This window comes from Tympanuchus pallidicinctus, unplaced genomic scaffold (genome assembly GCF_026119805.1).
Source record: "Tympanuchus pallidicinctus isolate F22 unplaced genomic scaffold, pur_lepc_1.0 scaffold30, whole genome shotgun sequence".
In the NCBI taxonomy this organism is placed as follows: domain Eukaryota; kingdom Metazoa; phylum Chordata; class Aves; order Galliformes; family Phasianidae; genus Tympanuchus; species Tympanuchus pallidicinctus.
The window spans coordinates 3391763-3414678 of record NW_026294748.1 but is presented as its reverse complement, the minus strand read 5'-3'; the positions used below and the strand labels follow the sequence as shown (position 1 = coordinate 3414678).

Below are 22916 nucleotides of genomic sequence, written 5' to 3'. Positions count from 1 at the left end.
AAGGACTCCTGATGCTGCTCAACCCTCTGATACTGTTCAGCATCACTGTACCCCATGAGAACTCCCATCTTATTACATTATGAGCTGAAAGGAATTTGCAGTTTGGTGGCCAGGAATGTTGAAACACTTCCTGAGATAGTGTATAAAGTATATATCTGGGAGATAGCTGCTACTCACAGCAGGGTGTTTGTGTTGTATTTTCCAGGTGTAGTCAGAAGACTTCAGCCTATCAAGCCCATTTTTTGGCTTTGAGGCTGGAACAGCACTCAGGAAAATCTATCTGCTGCAGGAAACATTCCTACCTGTCAGTCGTAGCCTGTCCTCACAGTCGTGCAGTGGATTCCCAGGGTTGTGTTCAGGTCTGTGCTGTTGTGTGAAATGGATTAAGGTAAGGAGATGCTGCCATCTTCAGCAGGAGCAGCTGCTGGTACTGAAATGTTAGCATGTGGGCATCCATGTGTTCCACGAGCAAGATGGGGAAAAGAAGGGACTGTAAAGCTTTGCCTGGAAAGGGAAACGAGTGAGAAGGTTTTGCTGAGCAAGCTGTGTCCAGGTTTGATCAACAGACCTGTGCATGATCATGGGGCAGCAATGAAGGTATGAATGCAATGAAGGGGTCAGTGGTGGGGCGGAGGCTGTGTAACCTGGTCATGGCAACAGGAAATAGGAAGGCAGGGGCCCTCGCCTCAGCCTGGCTTTAATCTGTGGCCTTCAGCAAAGTGCTTGGCCTCGGTCAGCCCCTGTGCCTCCTGTTGGGGTTGGTCCTCATGGGCTGCAGTGGTTGAAGGACTGATTCATTGGCAGCACCTCCAGAAATCAGGAGGTGATAGTGAAGGGATACTGAAAACCCAGCATCAGTTGTGTATGGAGTTTACCCCATGTATCTACATGGTCTTCCAAATTCTCCTTCTATGGACCCTAAAATAATTGGGGTGGAAAATTGGTACATTTTGTGGTATTTTGGGTCAACTCAAATTAGCTGTTGTGTTCTAGATACTTGCTGATAGTTTGCTGTTCATTTTTAAAGTGATTTTAGATTACAGTTCCTCTAAAAATGCAGTTTTCTTTCTTGCTTTCAGAGAATGAAAGAAGCTGCCCTGACACATCACAGAAAGCACGTTTCTTTCTAAATCAAAGTAAGCTTCCAACATTCACTGAGGATGTGTGAAATCCTTATTTCTCCTTCAGAAATAGCTCCGTGCTCGTGTGTGCTGCACTGAAGTGTGTCATCTCTTGGAGAAACAACCCGTGTTGATACTGGTTGTGCGTTGTTGTTCTTAGATGCTGGGAAAGGGCTCTCATGCCTGTGGTATGTGAGGGAAAAAAACCTATTTATAGAACAAACAGCTCCTTTGTTAGAATATGTCATCTGGTTTATGTCAGGATGGGTGTAGGAGGAGGAAGGACTGTGGTAAAAGCAGTGGGAGTTGCCCTCTGCAGTGTGCAGCCCAAACCCACTGAGCACCTTTCTCTCTGGCACCCAGAGCTGTGCAGGGAGAGCAGTTATGCACTGGAGATGGGAATATAATCCCTACCAGGCAAAGGAGGGGGATGTTTAAATGATGCCAACTGGGAACATCTGTCATGGTTGTGCTTTGGAATGCACAGCCTGGTTTTAATGTAATGAAATTTCTGGCATAAAACTTGTGTGTTTTTATAGAAAATATATATATATTTTTTTTTCCCTCAGTGGTTTTGTTCAGAGCCTTCTGAAAAATCATGAGCATCCCATGATGTCTGTGGTATTCATTCAGGTGCATGAAGGTGGTGACCTCTGCGTCCCTCGTTCTGCTGATCCTACCCATAAAAGCCCATCGAAGGTCTTGAAAATAAAAGATCTTGGCTTTAGAATGAAAACTGTTCTTCCAAAAATGTTTTTAGATTGGAGGTTGTTTACACTGGAGGTAATAAGTAGCTGTTGGAGATGTACTGTGAGCATCCTGGGTGCTTGAATGATCAGAATTGAGGAACTCGGGTACTGTTAGCAGCTGTGTAGTGCCATTGGAATGGGAATGATCAAACCACTCCTCACTGGGTCACCTGGGTACCCTTTCACCTCATTCCTACAGGGCTTTTGTGACACTATGGATGGCTTCCAGTACCCCAACTTTTATACAGAGGGACACATACAGTTGCCTCTTAGAGTGGCATACATGAGTATGGTGTTCTCTCCCTGATGCGATCTGCATGGCTCCTTATGCACAGCCTGTTGTTTTCATTGGGTGATTGTTATCTGGACAGGGATCCTGTGGGGCTGAATCTGTACAGATAGGAAAGAAGGAGACAGAAGGCACAGCAAGTGGTTTCTTGTTTTGATTATTCAAAAGTACACATAGTAATAGCAAGGAAAATGTATTGGAATACATAAGATAAAACTTGATTCTCTTATAACAGCAAGCTTCTCTCTCATTTATGAGTAATAATGAACACCCTTTTCTTTTAATAAGGAGTTCTTCCAATAGCAATGGCCTTCTGGAAGCACGATGCTGGAATGCTGGATTTCTGCTGTGTGAGTGTGATTGGGGAGCATCCACCAACAGCATCCCATGTTCTTGAGTTGGAGGGCCTCACCTCTAGTGCTGGAAGGAAGCTGTCTCTCTTTCCAAAGTAAGTACCATCCAAAAAACTGGGTTTGGTTTCATTAGTATTGAGGGTGGACAAATAATAATGGCACCTTTAGGACCAAGAACACTCTTGGTTTCATCCTCGACATGGTGCTAGCAGTTGACCCTGATTTTTAGCCTTGGCCAAAACACAGACTTGAGCTGATGACCTAGTTTAAGCTGACCTTGAAAGATGCAACCACACTGACCTCCAAGCAATTAATTATCTGACTCAGGTAGCTGGCCATCCATGGAACATGATATAGGGGTGCTTTTGTTCTGCTCTGTTCAAGGACTGCTGCTGGAATTGCATTATTCCCTGTTCCTGCCAGCCTGTCTGATTCCCCAGGTATCTTTAGTTTTTTAAATCACTTTATTTAGCTCAAGTGGCTGATATCTGGCTGGAGTGCACAGATATCTGTGTATGGTATCAGCAGTTACTGATTCATTCTTCTTAGAGCATCTTGTTTATTAATTATAGCCAACGCCAGTGTTTTTATACAGTCTGTATCTTCTTGATAAAAGTAGTGACTCACTGTAATTGGTCACTGCATGCAATAGAGTCTATTTCTGTGTAGTGCCCTCTCTGTTCAATGCAAAGCACGTGATCTGTGGAGGCACCATGGAGGAGGGAGCAACTGCCCATCTGCTGAGCAGTGAGAGGGGCTGAGGGCAGACAGGGCTGCAGGTGAGCTGCAGGCAGGGCAGAATGACAGAGCAAATTGAGGGACGTGTAGGAGGCGCAGGGGTTGGCAGGGCAAAGAGGACAGCAAGAGGTGAAACAGGAGGAGTGAGGGCAAGGTGAGTGTGTGCATGGAGTTGGTGGTGCTGCATTCCAGGCTTAGGTCTAGGGAGGACTTTCTGCATCCCTCTTGCTTTTACTGCATCACAGAAATCTGATGTCTTCATTAAGCATCACTTATGTCCTTTATGGCCAAATGCTTTTAGCCTTGGCAGGCACTGAACAAAGCTGATCTATTTGTAGGGATTTTATGGTTTTGCTGTATCAGGAACTTCAGGTCTTTGGGGTGAAAGGGCCCTGGTCAGCCTCGCACACAAAAGGTTAAGTATTGCATTCTGCCTGACAGCCACCACATGCAGCTTTGACGTAGGTTTATTTTTCATCTCAGAGAAGTGAAGTACTTCTGAAGAACTTCTCACTAACTAGTGAAGGGCGTAAGCCAGGGTCTCTACATGTACTCTATTTGTAGATAAGCTAAAGGAAGTTTGCAGAGGTGAGATAGTGCGGGATTGCCCAGCTTGTTGGTAGAATACTAAGAAGAATTCACGCCAGAAATGGAACATCACAGGTTTATGGGGTCCATTCTTTTTGTACAACTCATGGCTCTTCTACAGTAAGTTTTGTTCTCTGTAGATTTTTAATTATTGACCAGCTGGGACCCTGGACAGCCGTGAGGACAGAAAGCCAGAAAGGCTCGTCCGCTGAGCAAAGTGTCGTGTGTGCAAAGTGATGGGGACTCACTGAGGTGAACAGTTAACAGCAAACACATCAGAGCAGAGCACGGGAGCCCATGAAGGCAATAAGTCTCCAGCTCTTAAGAAGCGCATTGCCGCCCTGTGCAGGGAGGAGCCGGGCTCTGCCTGAGCGCTCCGTAACGCAGAGAGAACAGCGCCCTCTGGCGGCCGTCGGCGGCACTGCAAACCCCGCCGGGCTGCGCGTAACCTCTCCTTTCCTACACAGAATTTGGATAGAAACCAGTGACTGCTCTCTCTCTTTTTCTTTTTTAATGCTTGTTTCTTTGTACAAAGTTAATAGAACGACTAAAACGCAGCGAGCTGTAGCAGAATACCTAGCCAGGAGAAGGTGCTTGCTTGGGTGTTGAAGTTCCCTTTGAAAAAGATAGCTTTGAAAGCAAAAGAGACTTTACAGATTCAGAGCTCTGTGAAACTTGCATCACTTTACCCAGCAACTTTGAATTGGACCGAGAAGGCGTTTCTCACTGTCAAAAGCCCTTTCAGATTTGTCTTATTGAAGCTGGGAAAACTCTTTTTCCTTTTTTTACATGTGATGTCTGATATACTGCAAATGTGCTTGTTCTTTTATCTGAAAGATGATGACAGTTGTGCTACTGGAAGGGAGAGCTGGAAACACGCAGATGGAAGGTACAGGACAAGGCCAAAAACTGAGAAAGTTTCTTTTTCAGACTGGGAGACACAGCAGTGCAAGATAGTGAATATATGCAGCCACACATGTGCTGTGTTCCTGAATCCTTTGTATTCCTTGGTCAACAGAACAAATCACATTTGAGAAGCAGCATTCTAGGGGACTTGAAAAGGAGTTAATGATGTGTTTTCCTTGTTTAATGCTGGCTGTGGGGAGGTTCAGCCTTACCCTTTAAGGAAGAAAACTGCAGTGGTTTTCAATTCAATTCAGCCAAGGTAAGATGGTAACACTTGGTGCACCAGGGTTTTATTTTGCAGAAGAAGAGTCATTGCAAGGTGCTAAAATAATTGATGCAGCGGTGTATTTCAGTAGCAGTAAGAGTTTTAAGAGTACGAGAAATTAAATGAGCAAATGTGAATGACTGCGTGTGGCAATCCGCTGCTAATGGATTTCTATCCACTGCTGAAATGAATGGGCTGAGGAGAGGCCTAAAAGCAAATCTGTGAAAGTGCCACCTTGTTAAATTGCAGATTGGTAAAACAGCACTTCAGTTACAGCACGCAAAGGCTTGCCTACATGCTTATACACTGCTTGATCTTCTTGGTGCTGAGGCTCAGAAAACAGTATCTCAAAAGGACCTGCAGTGGCACCAGGGCTTAACTGACCACAAAATGGTAGCAATGTGGAGGAATGAATCTCAGTGCCAATTTCTCAAACATGGGGCAGTTTTTAACCCAGCCTTCACAGCACACCTGCTGCTTAAAGGGATCTAAGTACACAGGCTGTGTGTGTGCACAGGCCTGGGCTTATTTAGTGCTCTTCTGTGTTGGAGGAAGTATTTATCTGAGAGAGCACTGCTATGAAAGGCACTGAGGGCTCACAGATGGCTGGCCTGAGCCCTCTTGTTCAGATCTCCCTCTTTGTAGATCTGAAAGGAAAAGAATTCTAAGAACTAAGGAGGCATATTGAGCAGACTGTTTTCTCTGGGAGATAAGGATGGCATAGGGATGCTTTGTGTGTTGTCATTGAAAACAGAAAGGGAGAGCAGTTGGAGTTAAGAGGTCAGAATATCGCCCATCCAGGGGCCTTGGAGGTCTCTTCTTCAGGCACGAGCAGAGCTAGTTGAAGCTCTGGGAGCAGTAGTAAAGTGAGAACATGCACAGTCTGTTGTTGCACTGCTTTGGCTGCCTTGAGTCTGGGATGGCAAGGTGAAATTGGTGCCAGCAGTGGGTCTGTGTTGGCTCCTGATGGACAGGAAAGGGGCAAGGAACAAGCTTTGCTGATGTTTAGCTGCACAGCGAAGAGGACAGTTGTGCTGAAGTGAGCTGGCATGATTATTGCAATGACAGAGGAACTGCTGAGATGGGGCTGAGATGAAGCCAGAGGTGCAGGTTCTGTGCTCCCTCTCCCATAGCGTGGCTCAGAGACCAGAAGATTGAGGGATTAATGGGGGTGGGGGTGCTGAATTTATTTTTTATCTCCTCGTCCTGTTGTGCCTGTGCAGAAGTACCAGCCTTTTTTTCCCCCCTTTTTTCTTTTCTTTTTGCTGGTGAAGCATTAACTGGGTGGGTTGCCATAGCAACCCCTGCATGATAAGTTGGGCTGCTTCTTGCAGCTCTCAAGATTTCTCAACATTCATTCCCCTTCACCACGTCCCCTGAAGTGCTAAAATGGCCGAGGGCTTTGTGGCACTGAACATCCTTCGCCCTATGGGCTGTGCCTCTGCTCCAGCCTGCTCCCTGCAGGCATCAGAGCAAGGAGGAGAGGCTGTGCATCCTTAGAGTGGGTGGGTTATGAAGAATATGTGCTCTCCATCTCTCACACAGCAAAGAAGCTTTCGGTATGATGTCTCGTTTATTTGCAAGGTTTTCTGAAGGGGTCTGGGCAGCATTTATCATCTGTTCAAAACAGGCACGTGGAGATGTTGGAGTGGTTCCCAGCCAAGCCCAGCTCAGAGCAAGAATTAAAGGATCTCACCCTTTCATTCTGAAAACACACAGCATACCCAAATAGTCAGGGAACACGTTCCAGACCAAGAGCATGCACTGCAAATCATCTTTGCCCCATCTCTGCAGGCATTCAAGGCCAGGCTGGATGTGGCTCTGGGCAGCCTGGTCTGGTGGTTGGTGACCCTGCACGTAGCAGGGGGTTGAAACTGGATGAGCATTGTGCTGCTTTTCATCCCAGGCCATTCTGTGAAAATGCTTTGTCTGTAGTGCATGTCGAAGTGTGCTCTAGAGGGGGAGAGGATGTGATGTCTGCTTGCTTCTCTGCCCTGTGCCTTATCATGTTACAGTCCACCAAAACCCAAGCCCGGTTTCACCAGCCATTTTCTTCACCCCTGGGCCACATTTCCCATTTTTAAATAATAATTAGAACTCCAGTCTGACCAGGATGAGTACTGTGTGCAGTGCTTCAGGTTGGCACATAAATGATCCTGAGGGAAAACTCATTACTGCTGAAGGATGTTTGTTTGTTACTGTCATTTCAGTTGGTTGTCAGATGACTTCTGGAGTGCCTGGGGTTAAAGGAGAAGAGGAAGAGCACCAAGACACCTGAGCGAGACTGTGATGAGGATGAAGGGTCAATTAGTGGCTGTTGAGCAAATCATAGAGCTGCTGCATCCTTGTAATCCTATAGACTTGGACCCTCTCTGCCAATCCTGGCAGTGCTCTCCGGAATAGATGTAAGTAGAGCAGCACAGCACAGTGCAGCTCTGCTGATCCGTGTCCTGCAGCTCCTGGCAGTGCACCTGGCTGCCCGGGAACAGATGTGATTTCCACTGCACTTCATGAAACAGGTGCTTGTCAAATGAGATGGCTGTGAACATTGTTCAGTGCTTCCTGTGGCTATAAAAATACCCTTCACCAGCACTCAGGCTGGATTGTTCCGGAAAAGCTAGGAGCAAATCCTGTAGCTAAGCCTGCCTTTCCTTTTGTTGAGTTGTGGAAACAGAGAGGGGCAATGGGAGGTGAGCATGTGGCTTTATGTATTATCATCTCTGGGTATTGGGGGTGCTATTTTTGCTTCCTTCAGGGAAAAGTTAAATATTCTGATTCAGACATTCACGACGGATGGCTTTTAAGGGAGAAAGTGGAAAGGTGTTGCTGACATCTGGTCTCTGCTCCTGGCTCCTGGAGATACATAGGTGTTTTCTTTGGGAAATTTGATGGTAGCATGGTGGATAAAGCTGGAGAACCCCACGGGCAGAGGAGATAGAAGCTGCCATGGCTTTGGTCAGCCACTGCTGCAATATTTCAGGGCTGCAAAGGTTTCAGGGGTCACAGCCTCTGCTACAAACAGTTGGATGATTTTTAGGAAGGGCATTCACTGTCTTTGTTCTATGCCTGCTTTGCTTATGCAGTGTAGGGACCAGATTGCATGTGTGTGCCCTCAGGACCAAGCTGCAGTGCTGGGAAGGTCCAGACTCAGCAGTGTAGTGCCCTGCTGGGGAGCCCACGTCCAGCCAGAGGGCTGAATCCGATGCTTTCAGATGGCTGCTGTTTTCTGTTGGGTGGTTCTCATCTGTCCAACACGTACGTCTGGGTTTTGGCACAGGGAGTTGCTCCCATGTCATTGTCTGATGGAATTGGCCAGGTTTCATTCAATAGATTGCGCTGTGCATTGAGCTGCCATCAGCACAGATGCTTTGTGAAGAGGGAGCCCATTTAACGAGCGCTTCGTTTCTCCCTCTCTGCCCACTGTGACCTTCAGAGTTGGAGCCTTTCTGGGTGCTGTGGCTCCAGTCCAAGCAGAGAAAGCCCAGCCTGCTGCTGGCACTGAGCTCCTGGGAGTCGGACTGGAACACGAGGAGAGGATTTCCCAGTATTTCCAGACGTGACCTTCAGAGCTGTACAAATGCTAGTATTAAACTCATTACAGGCGAAGCCCTCCCGGTGACCTCGCACAGATAGCTCTCCCCCTGCTCTTTATCTGGCTTTATTTCCGAGACAGATAAACGATGCTAATAACCCCTCTCCAGCCAAAAGGGAAAAAGAGCACGGCCCCCTCCCCTGACTCCAACAGAACCCAGCAAGGAAACCTCGAGCTGCATCTCCACAACCGGGAGGAGCCCCGCGTTGGGGTTGGGGCCGGCGGTGAGGGAGGGCCCGCGCATGCCTGCCGTGAGCCGGGCCCCCCGCCCGGGCGAGGCTGAGCTCCGCGCAGCCGTTGCCGGCCGTGGGGTTGCCGAGAGCCGGCGGAGCGCGGCTCGCTCTCTCCCGCAGCCACCTGCTGCTCCCGGAGCCGCCCCGCCTCGCCCCGGCCCTGTCCGTGGTGCTGCCGCCGGAGCGCGGATCCTCGGAGCATCCTGTTGCGTTGTACGGGAGGAGCTGAGCCCGAGGGATGATGAGCTCCTCGCTCGGAACAATGGCTGCGCTGCCGAGGCTGCTCTGCGCTTCTTCGGCCGCTTTGGTCGTTTGGGGTAAGTGCTTCCATTGCCTGTTGTGTTCAGGAGGGTTCTTTCTCCCCATGCTGCTTGCTGGTAGGATGCTCTTTTCTCACGGGGTTCCTTTCAGGCTGTCACAAAAGCTTTGGAGCGGCTTTTTGTTTTGTTTGTGAGAAGAGAAGGAAATAACATCGGTATGGAGTTAATAGCAACCTAGTGGAGTTAATATGAGCAGAGAAATGTAATATTGCTGAGCGGACTTCTGGCAGAAAGCGTGCGCTTGCACACGCCTGCAAGTTCCTCACTGTTTCCTGTTTGCTTTTGTTGTAAAATTTGCAGTGTAATTTAACGTGCAGTTTCCACAGAGAGGCCACATGAACCCATATGCAGCGCTGCTTTTCTGTGCGGGGCAGCGTAACCTGAAGGAAACGTTTGGGTTTTATTGCCATTTTATCTGCAGTCGGAAGATACGCCGTTAGTTTTGCTAACACAGCTCGGTTTAATGTGCATGGATACCTACAGCTCTGTTTGCATGTGTGTGTTTAATGTAAGTGCAGTAGAGCACGAGCCAGTAGTCGTTTCTTTATTTCTCCCTGAAAACTGTTGCTATCCATAGAGGCGATGTGGGAGAAAAGGAACCGTTTCCAGGATAGGTCCCAGGAAAATACAGGGCATGAGAGTGAGGGTTAATGCAATCTCAGAGGCTTGGGGAGGAGGGAGCAGCAGCAAAGTCAGCATCTCCACTGAGCTGCACTCAGAGACAGGGTGGGACAGACGGAACCCAGCATTGTTTAGCCCAGGGGACAAATGTCAGCAGAGATTTAGTCTTGAGATGTCGCGCTGGAGCATTGGGTTTCATATCAAAGCATTTGCCTTCACAGACTCTGATTTTTGTCTCGTTTGAGAGAACTGTATTTTATAGCTGCCCATGTTTGCACAAATCTGATTGGAAGCGTTCTAAAGCGGAGTGCACGTAAAATCAATAACTCCCCCAGCTGCCAAATGCACTCAGGTCCAAGCCCTTGATTTCCAGGACTGCTTACGAAACCTAGAAACAGGAAGCATGGAGAATCTTAACCCTTTATTTTGAGCTGGCTGCCAGATGAAAACATCCACCTTTCAACTCGCACAAAGAGCGAGCTGTGCCTCCATGCTTGAATTCTGGGCTTTCTCTCATCCCAGCCTCTAATTGCTGCTGGAACGGGAGCATGCTCAGCATGTGGGAGAAAGAATGAGCCATGCCTTCAAAACAGCATCAATTACTACAGGAAAAATTAAAAGTTGTAACAAAGCAGATGCTGGACAGGTGAATCTGCATGAATTGATCACCTTCTGTTAATTCTGAAGCTCTGTTTATATCTCAGAGAAGGAAGAGAAGCAGAGGGTGCTAGTAATGAATCAAAGGGTTTTCCACTATGTGCATGGATAACTGCTGTCTCTGTGTTTCTCTCCCATATCTTTGCTCACTTTTCTTCCACTGCTTTTTTCCTAGCTGGTTTTTGTTCTGCAGTATGTGTTGAAGTTCCATCAGAGACAGAGGCAGTCCAGGGCACGGACATGAAGCTGCTCTGCATCTCCTGCATGAAGAGGGAAGAGGTCACAGCCAGCACAGTGGTGGAATGGTTCTACAGGCCGGAGGGTGGCAAAGATGAACCCGTATGTATGTTTGGGTAGCTGAGCCCTTGCTTTGGTTGGCCATGTTGTTGGTCCAGAGAACTCATGGGAGAAGCCAAAAGATTTAATATGAAGAGTGTGAGTTTGTCTTGCCACAGATCCTTGATGAAGAGACCCAGACATGAAGACAAGGTTTATGCCATGTTTTCATTCAAAGTCTGTAGGAATGCCCAACAGGCTGCTTTAATATCATGGAGGAGAAATGAGCTGGTAGCTAAATTCAGCTGCAAACCTTAGATCTTCAGTTTGTATGGTATTTTTACCTAAAGGTTCTATAACACTGCTGCTGAGCAGTAACTAAAGCATCTTTTCCTTGCTGAGCTGATGAGCTGAGCTGATTAGCACACAGCAGGTACCCATGGCAGGAAAAGCTGGAGTCTGTTGGTGAGTTCAGACATTTTGGGTTGCATGTACATGAATGTCAATTTCTAGTTTCTTTCTTTGAATGTCTATCATCCAGTATACAAGGGAATTGAGAAAGAAACACAGAAGCATGGAATGACACCAGCCATATTGGCCAACTCTTATTTCTTGGGATGCTTCTGAATTCTGAAACAGTTCTTTGGAGGTTAAATCAGGCTCTGCTAAATCTGTAGGACAGAACTTAATTCTTTTTTGCCACAAAGAAGCCAATGGTGTGCTGACTGTGGGAGGATCTGTGCGAGTTGCTTTTGGATTCCTGTCAGGAAAAGGTAAAATTAGTTTTCAGGGTGAATTAAAATGGGAGCCTTACAAGAATGGTTAATCTGAGAATAAGGTTTCAGCAGCTATTTTATCCAAGCGTGAAGAATTAGATCTGTGCCTTCATTTCATCACGATTAAGTAAGGCCAGGCAAGACAGCAAATAATCTCCTACTCTGAGAACGAAAGGAACCGCACAAGGGAATGAGATGGGTGAGACCTGCTAGCAGCAGCCCAAAGGTTGGCCATGAGGGTGAGCTGGGCAGGCAGTGTGATGGCTGTGTTCAGCCAGAAACTTGCCAGTGCCCAGCCTTGTGAAAGCCACCCAAGGTCCGTGCTTCTGATGCTGTTCTCACACTGTTGTCCTTCTTTTACAACACCTCCATGTTAGCTGGATATCTCAGGGCTTACAGAAAAGGACTTTTTGTCTTGGCTGTATTGTTTTCTGTGGTGCCTTCTGAAGATGACCCAGTGACTGACAGGCCAGTCACTAAGGCTACAGCATCCTAATTTTAGTTCAGTTGCTGATTTTTTTGTGTGTGTCATTGTCCATATGTCTCTCTACTGTTCTCTGCCTCTGTTTTTTTTGCTTCCATGATGGAAATAATTCAGTTTTCTCTTATTGGTAAAGCAGGCTGAGATTGTGAGGTAAGGGATAACAAAGTGTTATGTTGATGCCAGGAAGGCCATATCCCAGAAGTATGAAGTATGAAGTATGCAGCCAGAGGAGAGCAGAGTTGCTTGGATATGCTGTGTTGTTGTGTGAAATTGAAGTCAGCTGTTAATCAGAATATCCCTTCGTGTTCCTTCACAGATCTACGAGCACAGGAAAATGAATCACGAGTTTCCAAGCCGCTTCAGTGGTCGGATACAATGGAATGGCAGTAAAGACATGCAGGATGTATCCATCACTGTGTTAAATGTCACCTTGAATGATTCGGGTATCTACACCTGTAATATCACCCGGGAGTTTGAGTTTGAGATTCACCGGCCTCTCTTCACAAGCTCCAGATTGATCCACCTCACCGTGGTGGAGGAGGGTATGAAGGACTGGCAGAAACTGTGTCGTGTCCTAACTGGCCGTGGGTGTTTTACACAGGGACAGGATTTCTATTGCATTGTAGGAGGGAGATGACTGAGCTGCCAGACAGTCGTGTCAAGCAGAGGTTTCCACTTTATCTGGTCGGAACCCTCACCTCTCCCCTGGTGGCTCAGGGATGCTACAGCACAGATTTTGCCTGGCTGCCCACAGCTGCTCCCTCCTCACTTCCTCCCCCTCCCTCTCTGAACTCATTCTCCATTTTGATTTCAGTCTCTCGCATCCTCCTTTCCTTTGTACTGCTCTTCTATCTTACTGTTATTCCTGTTTTTGCCCAGTTCTGTGCTGAGATCCTGGCTGTAGAAATCCTGCTGTCCACTCCAGAGTGGGACAGGTTTTACCCCCATCTTTTTATTTTGTGCCTTCCCTTCCTTTCTTCCCTGCCTGTTTTGATCTCTCTCCAAATCAGTGGTGGCACAGCACTCTCAAGCAACTGCAGCAAGTCAGACACGTGAAGGAAAGGGTATGTGCAGCTGAGATAGGCTCATGGTGAGCAGTCTGTATGAATGTGTAGGTTGCAGAGAACACAAGACACAGGCAAGCCTATGCATCTTTGATACCAGTGGAAACATGCCCTGAAATTGCTGCTGGCGTGTTTTATTGGCAGCCTTACCTGTTTCTTGTCTTTTGACCCCTCACAGAGTAGTGGCAGTTGGGACTGTGTGATAAAGTAGGTTAGGAAAGAGGAGACGAGGGTGGGAAGGTCTGAATGGAGCTGCTGTGCTCCAACAGCTGAATGTAAATGACCAGAGACGATTTCATTTTCTTAACAGCTGGAGAAGACTTCACCTCAGTCATCTCTGAAATCATGATGTACATTCTGCTGGTCTTCCTCACCTTGTGGCTACTGATAGAAATGGTCTATTGCTACAGGAAAGTCTCTAAGGCAGAGGAGGCTGCCCAGGAAAATGCGTAAGTGTGAAATCTCTCCAGATGTCAGCTGTTCTACGAGGGGTCCTTCAGATGTCTCAGCCCAGGTCAGATTGCAAGAAGGCTGAACTTTGCTGTTGCACATTTCTAGCTGAGGTTTGCTGTGTGTGAAATCATTGCACTGGACGGGAGTACCCGAAGAGACAGTGCACTGGCAAGGGAGGGATGATGCACATGGTAGGGAGGGTGGCCAAGGTGGGCAGGATTCCAAGGTGGCCCAATTTGAACCACATGGAAATGCTCTCCTGGAAGGCCCACTTCTAGAGATCTGACTCACAAGTCTGTAGCCTATACTGTGATAAAGCAGTAGAAGAGGGTAATTCTGGCAGTTGACAGAGCAGCAATGTTCCAGTTTTTATGCTGGCCCATTCCAATCTTTTTTACGTTCTCAGCTTAAGTAACAGTGATGGGAAAGCTGTATGCATAGGGTTTTACAGCAGGTAAAGCTCAGCATCTGCTTCTGGTTATGCCAAGGATCTTCTATGAATGATATTTGTTACCTTAGAGATACTTTGAGGAATTCAGCATCTCTGAAAGAGTGAAAGGACTTGAGCTACACACTTCAGGTTATGCTTTCGTCTTTTTTTCCAACTGCAGGACAGACTACCTTGCAATTCCATCAGAAAACAAGGAAAACTGTGCCGTGCCTGTAGAGGAATAACAGAGAGGTATCTGCAGAGTGCACAGCACCAAGGTAAGTGATGAGGGAGCAGTGAATTGCTGCTTGTGCCTGTCCACTCTTCAGCTTTGCTGCTGTGGGTTAGGATTTGCGTGGTGCTGGAGAGATGGCACAGGAGATTTCTGGAGGTTTTGCCCCATGTCTGGAGCTTCCATAGTGACCTCAGAAGCAATTTAGGTATCACTGAATGGTGGCATTCGGGCCGTGATTTAATTACTGCTCCTTTACCTAATCCTCTGGAGTTGGAAATAGTGACTGTCCCCTGCAGACAGGGAGCTGTGCAGGAGGAATGACACTATCTCCAGAGGAAACAGCTGCTGTGGGAGGGCTTTGTGTGCAGAAGACTGGAATCTAGATCCCTGGAAGTCTTGTTCGTGTCCCTTCAGGCATTGTGCTGATTGTGGCATGACCCTTACTTGAGTACATTCCAGTGACTTGCACTCCATGGGGAATTCTCTCACTTGCAGGGGCTCTGAAGACAGAAGGATCACGTCATGCCAGCCAGGTTTGAGGGGGAGCTCTACGCCATCAGGAGGAAATACGGGGAAGTGTAAATTCTCTTCCATTTGCCTTGGACTCTGTACAGCCTTGACTTTGGCCTCATGACTCCATTCTGAGCTGCCAGCCCATTTGTTACAGGACTCTCCTTTTGAAGCATGCTGAGCAAAGGGCACAGGGGGTGTGGGCAGCACGGCTCCTTCCCAAGTTTCAGTTCCATCATCACGTTAATGGCTTTGTAACAGTTAATGTCATTTCTTAGCTGCTATCACCACCACCTTTATTTGCAAAATATGCTAGTTCTCCATTGCAGACATAAAGGGTATGTGTATTGTTACTCTGACCTGCAGGACTGGGAATATCTTCATCTTAAGGTGATGATGTTCCACCACAGCCCAGGATGTGACTATAGGTGTTAAACAGGAAGAGTTTAATTAGTGTAGTTGTTGCTCAGTAAGTTCCTTTGGACTTTGGGCTGCTAGGGTAGATGCAGAGTAGCATGAGAACTATAAATGCATTCAAACAGATAAAAATGTGTAGCAGAAAGATGAGTCCCTGTGCTATGGTCACACCTGCTTCTGAAGGAGGGAGCTGAGAATATAAATCCTGAAGTACTCCTAATTTGGGAGGCTGCATAACGTAAGTATAAGAATCCCCTGTCCCATCCCTTCCACTTAGCAAGAGTTGAAATTCTTAGTTCCTTCCATTTGCCTTGTGCAGCAGGTTTACTCCTCCAGCATACAGAGACAGTGATAGGAATAACCTGTGGAGCCGTGTTCAGCAACCACAGGGGAGCCAGTAAGACAAGGTACGCCTTTAACATATTTCTGGGGGATGCTCTGAAAGGAAGAACAGGCAAGGAAAGTAACTAGGATGCATAGCCCTCTGAGTGGGACACGGCTTTGTAAAATAATCCTTGCAGTTGTGATGGTCGTCTTATACTGTATTGCAGCACCACCCAGAGGAATAGAAAGAAAATGCTTGTTTTTCCCTAGTCTGCAGTAATTCTGTTTTGTGATTAGTCACCGATTTGAATAGTCAGTATTCATTGTAAATGACACATTTCTGCACAGGAAATACCTTGTAAATTCAATGGCACCTATGCAAATTTACCTTCTAAATCTTAGTGGCTTAAGCAGAGTGCAATTAGTTTGCTGGCTTTGAGTGTAGATCAGTTGAGCACAACCACCAGGATTATGAGGGAAAAAACAGGCAGAAATATTGGCCAGGGTAAAGTTGTACTTTAGGATGAAGTGGGGAAAGATTGAGGGGGTTTTTTTCATATGGGAGATGTTGTTACATCCCTGCTGCAATGGAGCCTTTGTTGCTTGCAAGAGCTGACAAATTTTGCTACACCGACTGCTTCTAAGTACTCTGAAGTGCTTGTGAATCTCAAGGCATGCTCTGTACATACGGGATTTCCCCTGCTTATGTTCTGCTGCAGTTTGTGTTGCTAAAAACCATAGAAATGTCTCCATTTGTAAGTCAGGTCCAGGCCGGATTTCTAACTGGCCGTTGTTCAAAATTCCCTTTTTAGGAGCAAGTTTCAACTTTAGCCAGCTGTTACAATGCAGTTCACAGAGCTGAGTCTGGCAACCTGAGCACGTTTTGCAGCTGAATCACGCTTGTAGTCTGGGCACCTTAAACTCTAATACCCCCCAAATGCCTCCTCTTCTCATTCTGCTGGGTGTCTTCATTTTCCCTAGGCCATCTTGCCTGGCCTCAGGGCATTTGGGGGCATAATTCTAACTCTAGATCCACAGAAACAGAGGAGCTGGCCCTGCAGTTTCCGTCGCTGATCATGGCACTAACACCCAGGGTGATTTTTAGGTAAGGCCATTAAACCCCTCTCCCACTTCAGCCGTGTTCCTCCCAGCCCTTGTGAAGTGCTGATAACCTTCTGATGGTACAACGTTGAGCCAAAAGAAAACCAAAAAAAGGTGTAAACTGTTTCTTGAGAGCGACCTCGGGTGGTAAGGGAGGGCTGTCCTGTAGTCCTGCACCTTGTGCTATTTTACACACATCTTCTTTAGATGCTTTTTTGGACACATCTTTCACTTTTCCAGTTCCTGCATCTGACTATTGCCCTGTGTTGTCCTAGATGGGAAAATGGTGTCTAAATTTTGCTCAGGATTCCAACGGGGAAAAAAAAAAGGTTGGTTTATTTCAAGGGCAGCATTAAAGGCAGGTTATGTCCTGGGAGAGACGGTCCTGGTTGGGATCTGAAGAGACCTTCTCTGTGTATCTGGAAATGATAGAAAAGCCTAGAAGCAGGCAGGACAATAAAAAGAACAAAGCACTCACAAGTCACACTGTGGTTTGATAGACTTTTTTGTTTAATTTATACCGTACTTCCATTGTTCTAGCTACTTACATGGAGTTTTGGCTGCATAGCCTTTACAGTTCCTAGGTTCTAGCAGGTAAGTTTCATCATCATTTTGTCGCGTTTTGCGCACAGCGCAAACCTGATGACAGTTAAACAACTCCTAAAACAAAACCACGGGTCCTCCCCCGGCCCACCCTGAAGTTCACATCACTGCTGCAGGCTGTGGCCAACAGCCTCTGCTTCCCGGGTGCTGATATCCAGAAGGGAAGCCCACACCCATGGGTGTCGGTGTGACCGTTCCCTCGCCTCGCTGACAAGAGGAGATCCTCATTCATCTGCCATTAGGGCAGCAATTGGGGGTTGCAGGATCTGGGGCTCAGGTGGGCAGAACACACTCCAGGGTGTTTAGCAGCTTTACCCAGCCCTGGAGCGTGTGATGAGATGAACTGCTGTGAGAGTGACGACGTCCCAGAGGTGCCACAGCCACACAGTGCCAGTCCTGGTGGTCAGAGATGTACGCTGCGATGGTTCTGCTGCTCCTCCCTCTGCTCTGAGCTCGTCGGGCCAAGAGCCAGGTTAGTGCTGCTGTATCTGCTCTGCTAAGTGCTATTTCAAGGGAGGTGGGCTTGCAAAGACTGGAATGCACGTGTGTGGCGCAGGCTCCACCTCTTTGCTGGGTAGAGCTGTTTTGCAACAGCCGTTCTCCCACCTCCTAATGCTGCTGGGGCAGTTTGGGCCGAGACTGAGACACGACCAAGCAGCTGTAGAACCTGAGCTGCACATTTGTTTTATTCCCTACCGATTCTTGGAGTTTGGGTTGGGGAAGGGTGGCCATTTAACGTTAGCAATGGAATTGGCCTACATGAGTGAGGTAACAGAAACGGCCAGAGGAGGTTTCCTCCCTGAGCCATGTGCAAATATCACTCCTTCCACAGAAGGAAGTCTTTTCCCTACTGAAAAATAAAATAAGGAAACAAACAAAACACATTCGCTTAAAGGGCAAACAGACAGCATCAAGGGAAGGCAAGCAGGGACAGCACCAGGTCAGTCCATCCACGACAAAGGGAATGATTGTCTGGCAGCAGAGGTGTGTGGGAGAGGGGAAAGCCATAGCAAGTGCTGCGAAAGGTGTGGGAGAGGGAAGCATGGCACACCAGGATCCATGCAGAGGTTGAAGCCCATGCTGTCTGGCTAGGTCAGGGAATAATCTCAGTCGGCAGTCAGTAAAGACATGAGGATATTATTTGGCCAGTGTGCACATCTAAAAAAGAAAGGTATTATGGCACAAAGAGACTCGTGCAGGGGAGGGTGCAAAGCACAGAGATCAGAGCATGCCAGGCAGAGGGAACAGGCCAAATAGGCAGCACAGTTACACCTCAGCAACTACGCTGACACGAATGTTTTGCAAGCTACTTACCTCGGGTGCTTTGGTTTAAGAGTCTCTGTTTTGAGTATTGTTCTTAAGCAAGCCCCTACTGGATATTTAAACTAGTGCTGAGACTGAAAAGACCAAGCCAGAATCTACATGACCCCACCACAAAACCTCTCAATGGCAGCAGACCCTGTGAGCACATACCTCAAAGTTTTGCCAGCACAGTTCTGCCAGCTGCCCTGAGAAACATGACAGAATTGCCTCTCCTGCCCCGAGCCAGCAGTGCTGCGAGCACCAAGCACTGCAGCTTCAGTTCTGTGCCACTTTCAGCATTCTGTGGAACCAGAAATTTCTAGCTTTTAAATTAGAAAGTCGTCAACCTGCTGTTCTGGTTAGGAAAAGGAAACTTAGAGCTGCCTGGTTGTATGCTGGAAAATGGTTAGTTTGGTACATACCTCACCTGGGAGCAAGCATGGGAATGCAACTAGGGATGTTCTTACAGAGAAGAAGAGCATGGCCTCTTCGCAGTGGTAGCAGAGTAGGACTCAGCATGTTAGTTAGCCAGATGGTAAGAAGGAATACCTACTGGGGTCAGAGCCTCTTCCCAGGTCACTGCAATAGACCTGGAGACCAGCATTCACAGAGGGGTTTGTATACGTGTGAACTCGCATTCTAACTTGATGTAAATCAACTCTGTGTAAATGAACCCAAGAGGAAGAAGAGTCTCAAAAGTTTTCCCACTCTTGAGTAGTATGGAGAGAACCACCTCAGCCTGGAGCTCTTTCCTGGTGCTGGGGGGGGTACAAGCTGCAGGCTGCTCTGTCTCCTCTATACAGATCTGAGAAGGCAAAGCTAGCAGGAAAGGAAGAGGGATAAAGGCCATGTGACAAGGAAGGGCTGCACTCAGCACAGCCTGCACATATGCACTTCTGAGTAGCACTTCTTACATGCAGCCAAAATATGAGGCTTGCAGATGTTTCTTTTACTCAGCTTTGGTGTACTGCATGCCTACCTGTCACAGAAATCATTGCAGAGCATATCCAAAAGGTCTCATCTTAAGTACTGGCACTATGTTCCCAGTTGTGAACTTTCTACTGGCTCCTATGAAGGTGGGGAAAAGCATATATGGGTAGGCTACATAGTTTTGTGCTGAGGGGATGAGCAGGCTGAAGTCTGTCCCCACCTACATCCAGGTGAGCTCCTGAAACAAACAGTCTGTCTGAAGGGGAAAGTGCTCAAATTCACCTTGAGCTCATCCCAGATGCCATAATCCAAACATTTCCTTTTAGGTAATCATTAAAAGGTATGTGTTTATTAAAATCCTATCAAGCAGAATTAATGATGTATTCTTCTCCTACAGAAGCAGGTGACATAGACAAACTGGCAAGCAGAGCTTCGTCATCTCCCTCCTGCTGATAGGTAGCATCTTACTTGGCACAAATCAGGCCACTCTGTTGGCATGAATGCTCACATTTGGCTGGAGCCATGTTTCTTTGACAGTCTCTTTTGTAGCTGCCAAAATTCAGCACATCCAAACCAGCTCCACTTGCTGGACAGATCATTTATGTCAAACATGTTAAACTCAGTTTAATCTGCAGGTAAAATGAACAGTAGTGCTAATGAACAGCTGCCTGTGTATAACATTAATTTGTCTTCAAGCCCAAGGAAGCTGTACCAGTGGGAACAGCCAGAATCACCACAGTCTGCAGAGATGCTGCAGAGAAAGGAGGATGCACCAATGAGCAAAGGGATTTCTTGCCTCCATAACTAGCAAGAGAATGTCAGATTTGGTAAGCAGGCAGCTCTAGCTACTGGCATTTATTTTGGACCCTTTCTGTTCTCTGCTGGGTTATGTTTGTGTATGTACAGAAGTTTGCTGGCCATGCTGCCAAGACCCCCATTCCAGGTTTCTTTCTCTTGCTTTTCCTTTTCTGGCTAGGCAGCAAACACAGGCCTTCCTCTCTCTTTATTTTTTCCTACCCTATGGAATTAAATACTAAAAGAGGGCAAGATGGGCTGCAAAGCATTTTTCTGTGCTTTAGCAACTGGTGAAGGAGCATCTCAGCCAGAGTGGCAAGGCAGCAGCAGGGAACTGGGGCGCCCTGGTTCCAAGGTGAAGAGCAGCAGGATGCCCTTCTCAGGCTCTAGCAGCTCAGATTCATTGTATAGCAGCCATTTCAGCAGCATCCCTGGAAAAAGTCAGGGAGCATCACAGCAGTCAGCAGCATGAAATGAAACAGTCATAAATGCAAGTTACTCCCTAGTTCTCGAGGCATTGCCAATTGTACCTTGCTTTCACAGCCTTTTAAGTGCATTCAATAACCTGTTTGTCAGTCTTCTTCTCTAGCTCATACTGTGTCTAGTGTTTGGTCATTAAATTATTAGGCAGGCTGGGAGAAATCAGCAGGTTACTTCTAACAGAGGTACCTTGCCATTGGTTGGACTCCATATGCTGAAGCTTGTGAGGGTTTTCCCCAGCTGTGTGGATTTGTATTCCTGCTATACGAAGATGCAAAAAACACTCACCTTTGTCCCCTGCTCTTTCAGTGCCAATTAGAGCTAGAGACCAATGGACACATGAGACCTGCACCATTTCTTGTGGGGAACACACAGCTGACTCCTCCCTGCCATCTAGGAGGTGGACGTGGCCTGGTTCTGAACAAAGGTTCTGGACAAAGATGGAGACTTGAGCACCAGTGACTTGATCACCTAACCTACTGGGTTGGGTAAGATGAGAAAGCATTTATTAATTGCTTACTCCTGCAGCCCCCATCCTACCCAGAGCACAGTCCCTGTCCCCTCACGTGGCTGCTAATAGGAATCTGGAGAAATGCCTTAGGAGAAGTAAAAATGCATACTATTTTTTTAATGCAGGTCTGCCACCTGACTTGCTTAGAGAGCCAACGCAGTGCTGTCTAGCTTAGGAGAGATCCCAGTCACTGCCTTACACCGTGGGTAACACCCAGGTCTATCCCACACTCCTTGGCTGTACTTTTTCTGTCTTTTTTATTCCCTGGGGCCCTTCCTTATCTCTCCTAGGCTGATGGAGGCCCTGTAGATGCAGGCATGTAAGTATCAAAAGCAAAGATATCCTTTTTGCTGTCACTGCTGAAGTAAAAGAATTAGTTTCCTTTGTAGCTCAGAAGTAAAGATGAGAGCTAAGAGGTACGAGCAAAAGGATCTCGCAGACCAGGGATGAGAGGTAAATCTACCAAGCAGGACAGCAAGAACAGTTCTGCTGCTTCCTTAGCTCTCCCACTCCACGTTGTGCTGATAGCACACAGCTTGGCAGGAAGGAGTGCTCACATATAAATACTCATTTTGGTTTTCTTTTGGAGTTGGGGCACTCTCCCCATTGTGAGAAGTCCCACAGGCAGCCCTTATCAGCACCAATGTAGATCTTCAGCACAGGAATGGCTTAATGGCAGGGGCCCAAGCACACAGAAAGCAGAGAACCACAGCAAAAGTAAAGGGGACACTGTCAAAAGAAATGGAAGTGTGCTTTCTGCAGTGTGGCTCTCCTTCCTCCAAGCACCATGTGGGCAGATACTCCTGCTCCCTGCCCTCTCCTTGGCTGTTAATGCACTATCAAATACAGGAGGAGGCAAACTAAGTGTTTGGAGAAAGCATTTCAAGCTCATTTACATTCTGTGCTTTGCTCTCTGAACCAGGCTGGCCAGCATGGCAGCAAATTGCATTTCTGCTCCAAGAGACGTAGAAGATGATTGCCAGGGAGACCCGCTCTCCACAGACCTACAGCAATTCCTCTGGAGGCCTCCTCTCCAAATGGGGGATCATTTTGTAAGGGATCGACGGTGATTGCCAAAACCTCTCTGCCCTGAAGCCAGCAAGGTAAGAAAGTTGACAGTGTTCCCTTTATATGTGTAGATACAGATCGTCAGTCAGGGACCTTCATGCACAGGGAGGGGAGGGGCATTCACTCTGATGCTTCCCTTTGAAACGACAGAAACGAAACAGACAGACAAACAGCCAGGAATATTACAGAACAGTGGTGCAAACAGGCCCAGGGTAGCACACTTGGGTGCATCCCTAAGTGCACCTCAGTGCCAGGAGAGCACAGCCCTCCCATACACACACACACACGCACACACACACCCCACACTACCACTGAGACTCTCCATTTCAGCCAGTGTTGGAGGTCAGTCCTTCCTCTCGGTACGTAGGCTTTTTTTTTTTTTTTTTTCCTCTTAAAATCTGTATATAATATATATATTTATATTCTGTATATATATTTATATATATATATATTTATATATCCTATTTACACATATTGCACACCGTCCTCTGGCCTCCTGCATTCCTGCCTGTTAGTGGAAACGTTTCCGTTTCTCCTCTGGATCTGACCCGAAGTCCCGGGACCCGATGCCATTCTGGAGATTTATTAGTGAATCCTTCATCTGCAAGACAAGAAACGTCTCCAATGTGCTACCCTGAAGGTGGCAGCACTTTGGGATTTCCTTCCTCATCGGTGCCTCCTCCATCCATGTAAGTATTGATACCATAAACATCTGTTTTTTGGGA

At 47.2% G+C, this 22916-nt stretch overlaps 2 protein-coding genes across 11 annotated transcripts in view; one reads left to right on the top strand and one right to left on the bottom strand.

The window, feature by feature from the left end:
* Nucleotides 1-16986, top strand: part of SCN3B (sodium voltage-gated channel beta subunit 3) — a 60474-nt gene extending 43488 nt beyond the window's left edge. The window contains exons 6-14 of the mRNA XM_052697036.1: nucleotides 206-388; nucleotides 1080-1136; nucleotides 2448-2607; nucleotides 7231-9151; nucleotides 10608-10771; nucleotides 12285-12510; nucleotides 13343-13481; nucleotides 14097-14193; nucleotides 14646-16986. Of these exons, the coding sequence (XP_052552996.1) occupies nucleotides 9073-9151; nucleotides 10608-10771; nucleotides 12285-12510; nucleotides 13343-13481; nucleotides 14097-14160 (672 nt within the window). The 5' untranslated portion in view covers nucleotides 206-388; nucleotides 1080-1136; nucleotides 2448-2607; nucleotides 7231-9072 and the 3' untranslated portion in view covers nucleotides 14161-14193; nucleotides 14646-16986. The remainder of the gene's footprint in view (nucleotides 1-205; nucleotides 389-1079; nucleotides 1137-2447; nucleotides 2608-7230; nucleotides 9152-10607; nucleotides 10772-12284; nucleotides 12511-13342; nucleotides 13482-14096; nucleotides 14194-14645) is intronic.
* A 5-nt stretch (nucleotides 16987-16991) lies between these two features.
* Nucleotides 16992-22916, bottom strand: part of GRAMD1B (GRAM domain containing 1B) — a 110207-nt gene continuing 104282 nt past the window's right edge. For all 10 annotated transcript variants that reach the window (XM_052697028.1, XM_052697027.1, XM_052697023.1 and 7 more), the window contains one exon: nucleotides 16992-22792. In XM_052697028.1, coding sequence (XP_052552988.1) covers nucleotides 22703-22792 — 90 coding nt within the window. In that variant the 3' untranslated portion in view covers nucleotides 16992-22702. The remainder of the gene's footprint in view (nucleotides 22793-22916) is intronic.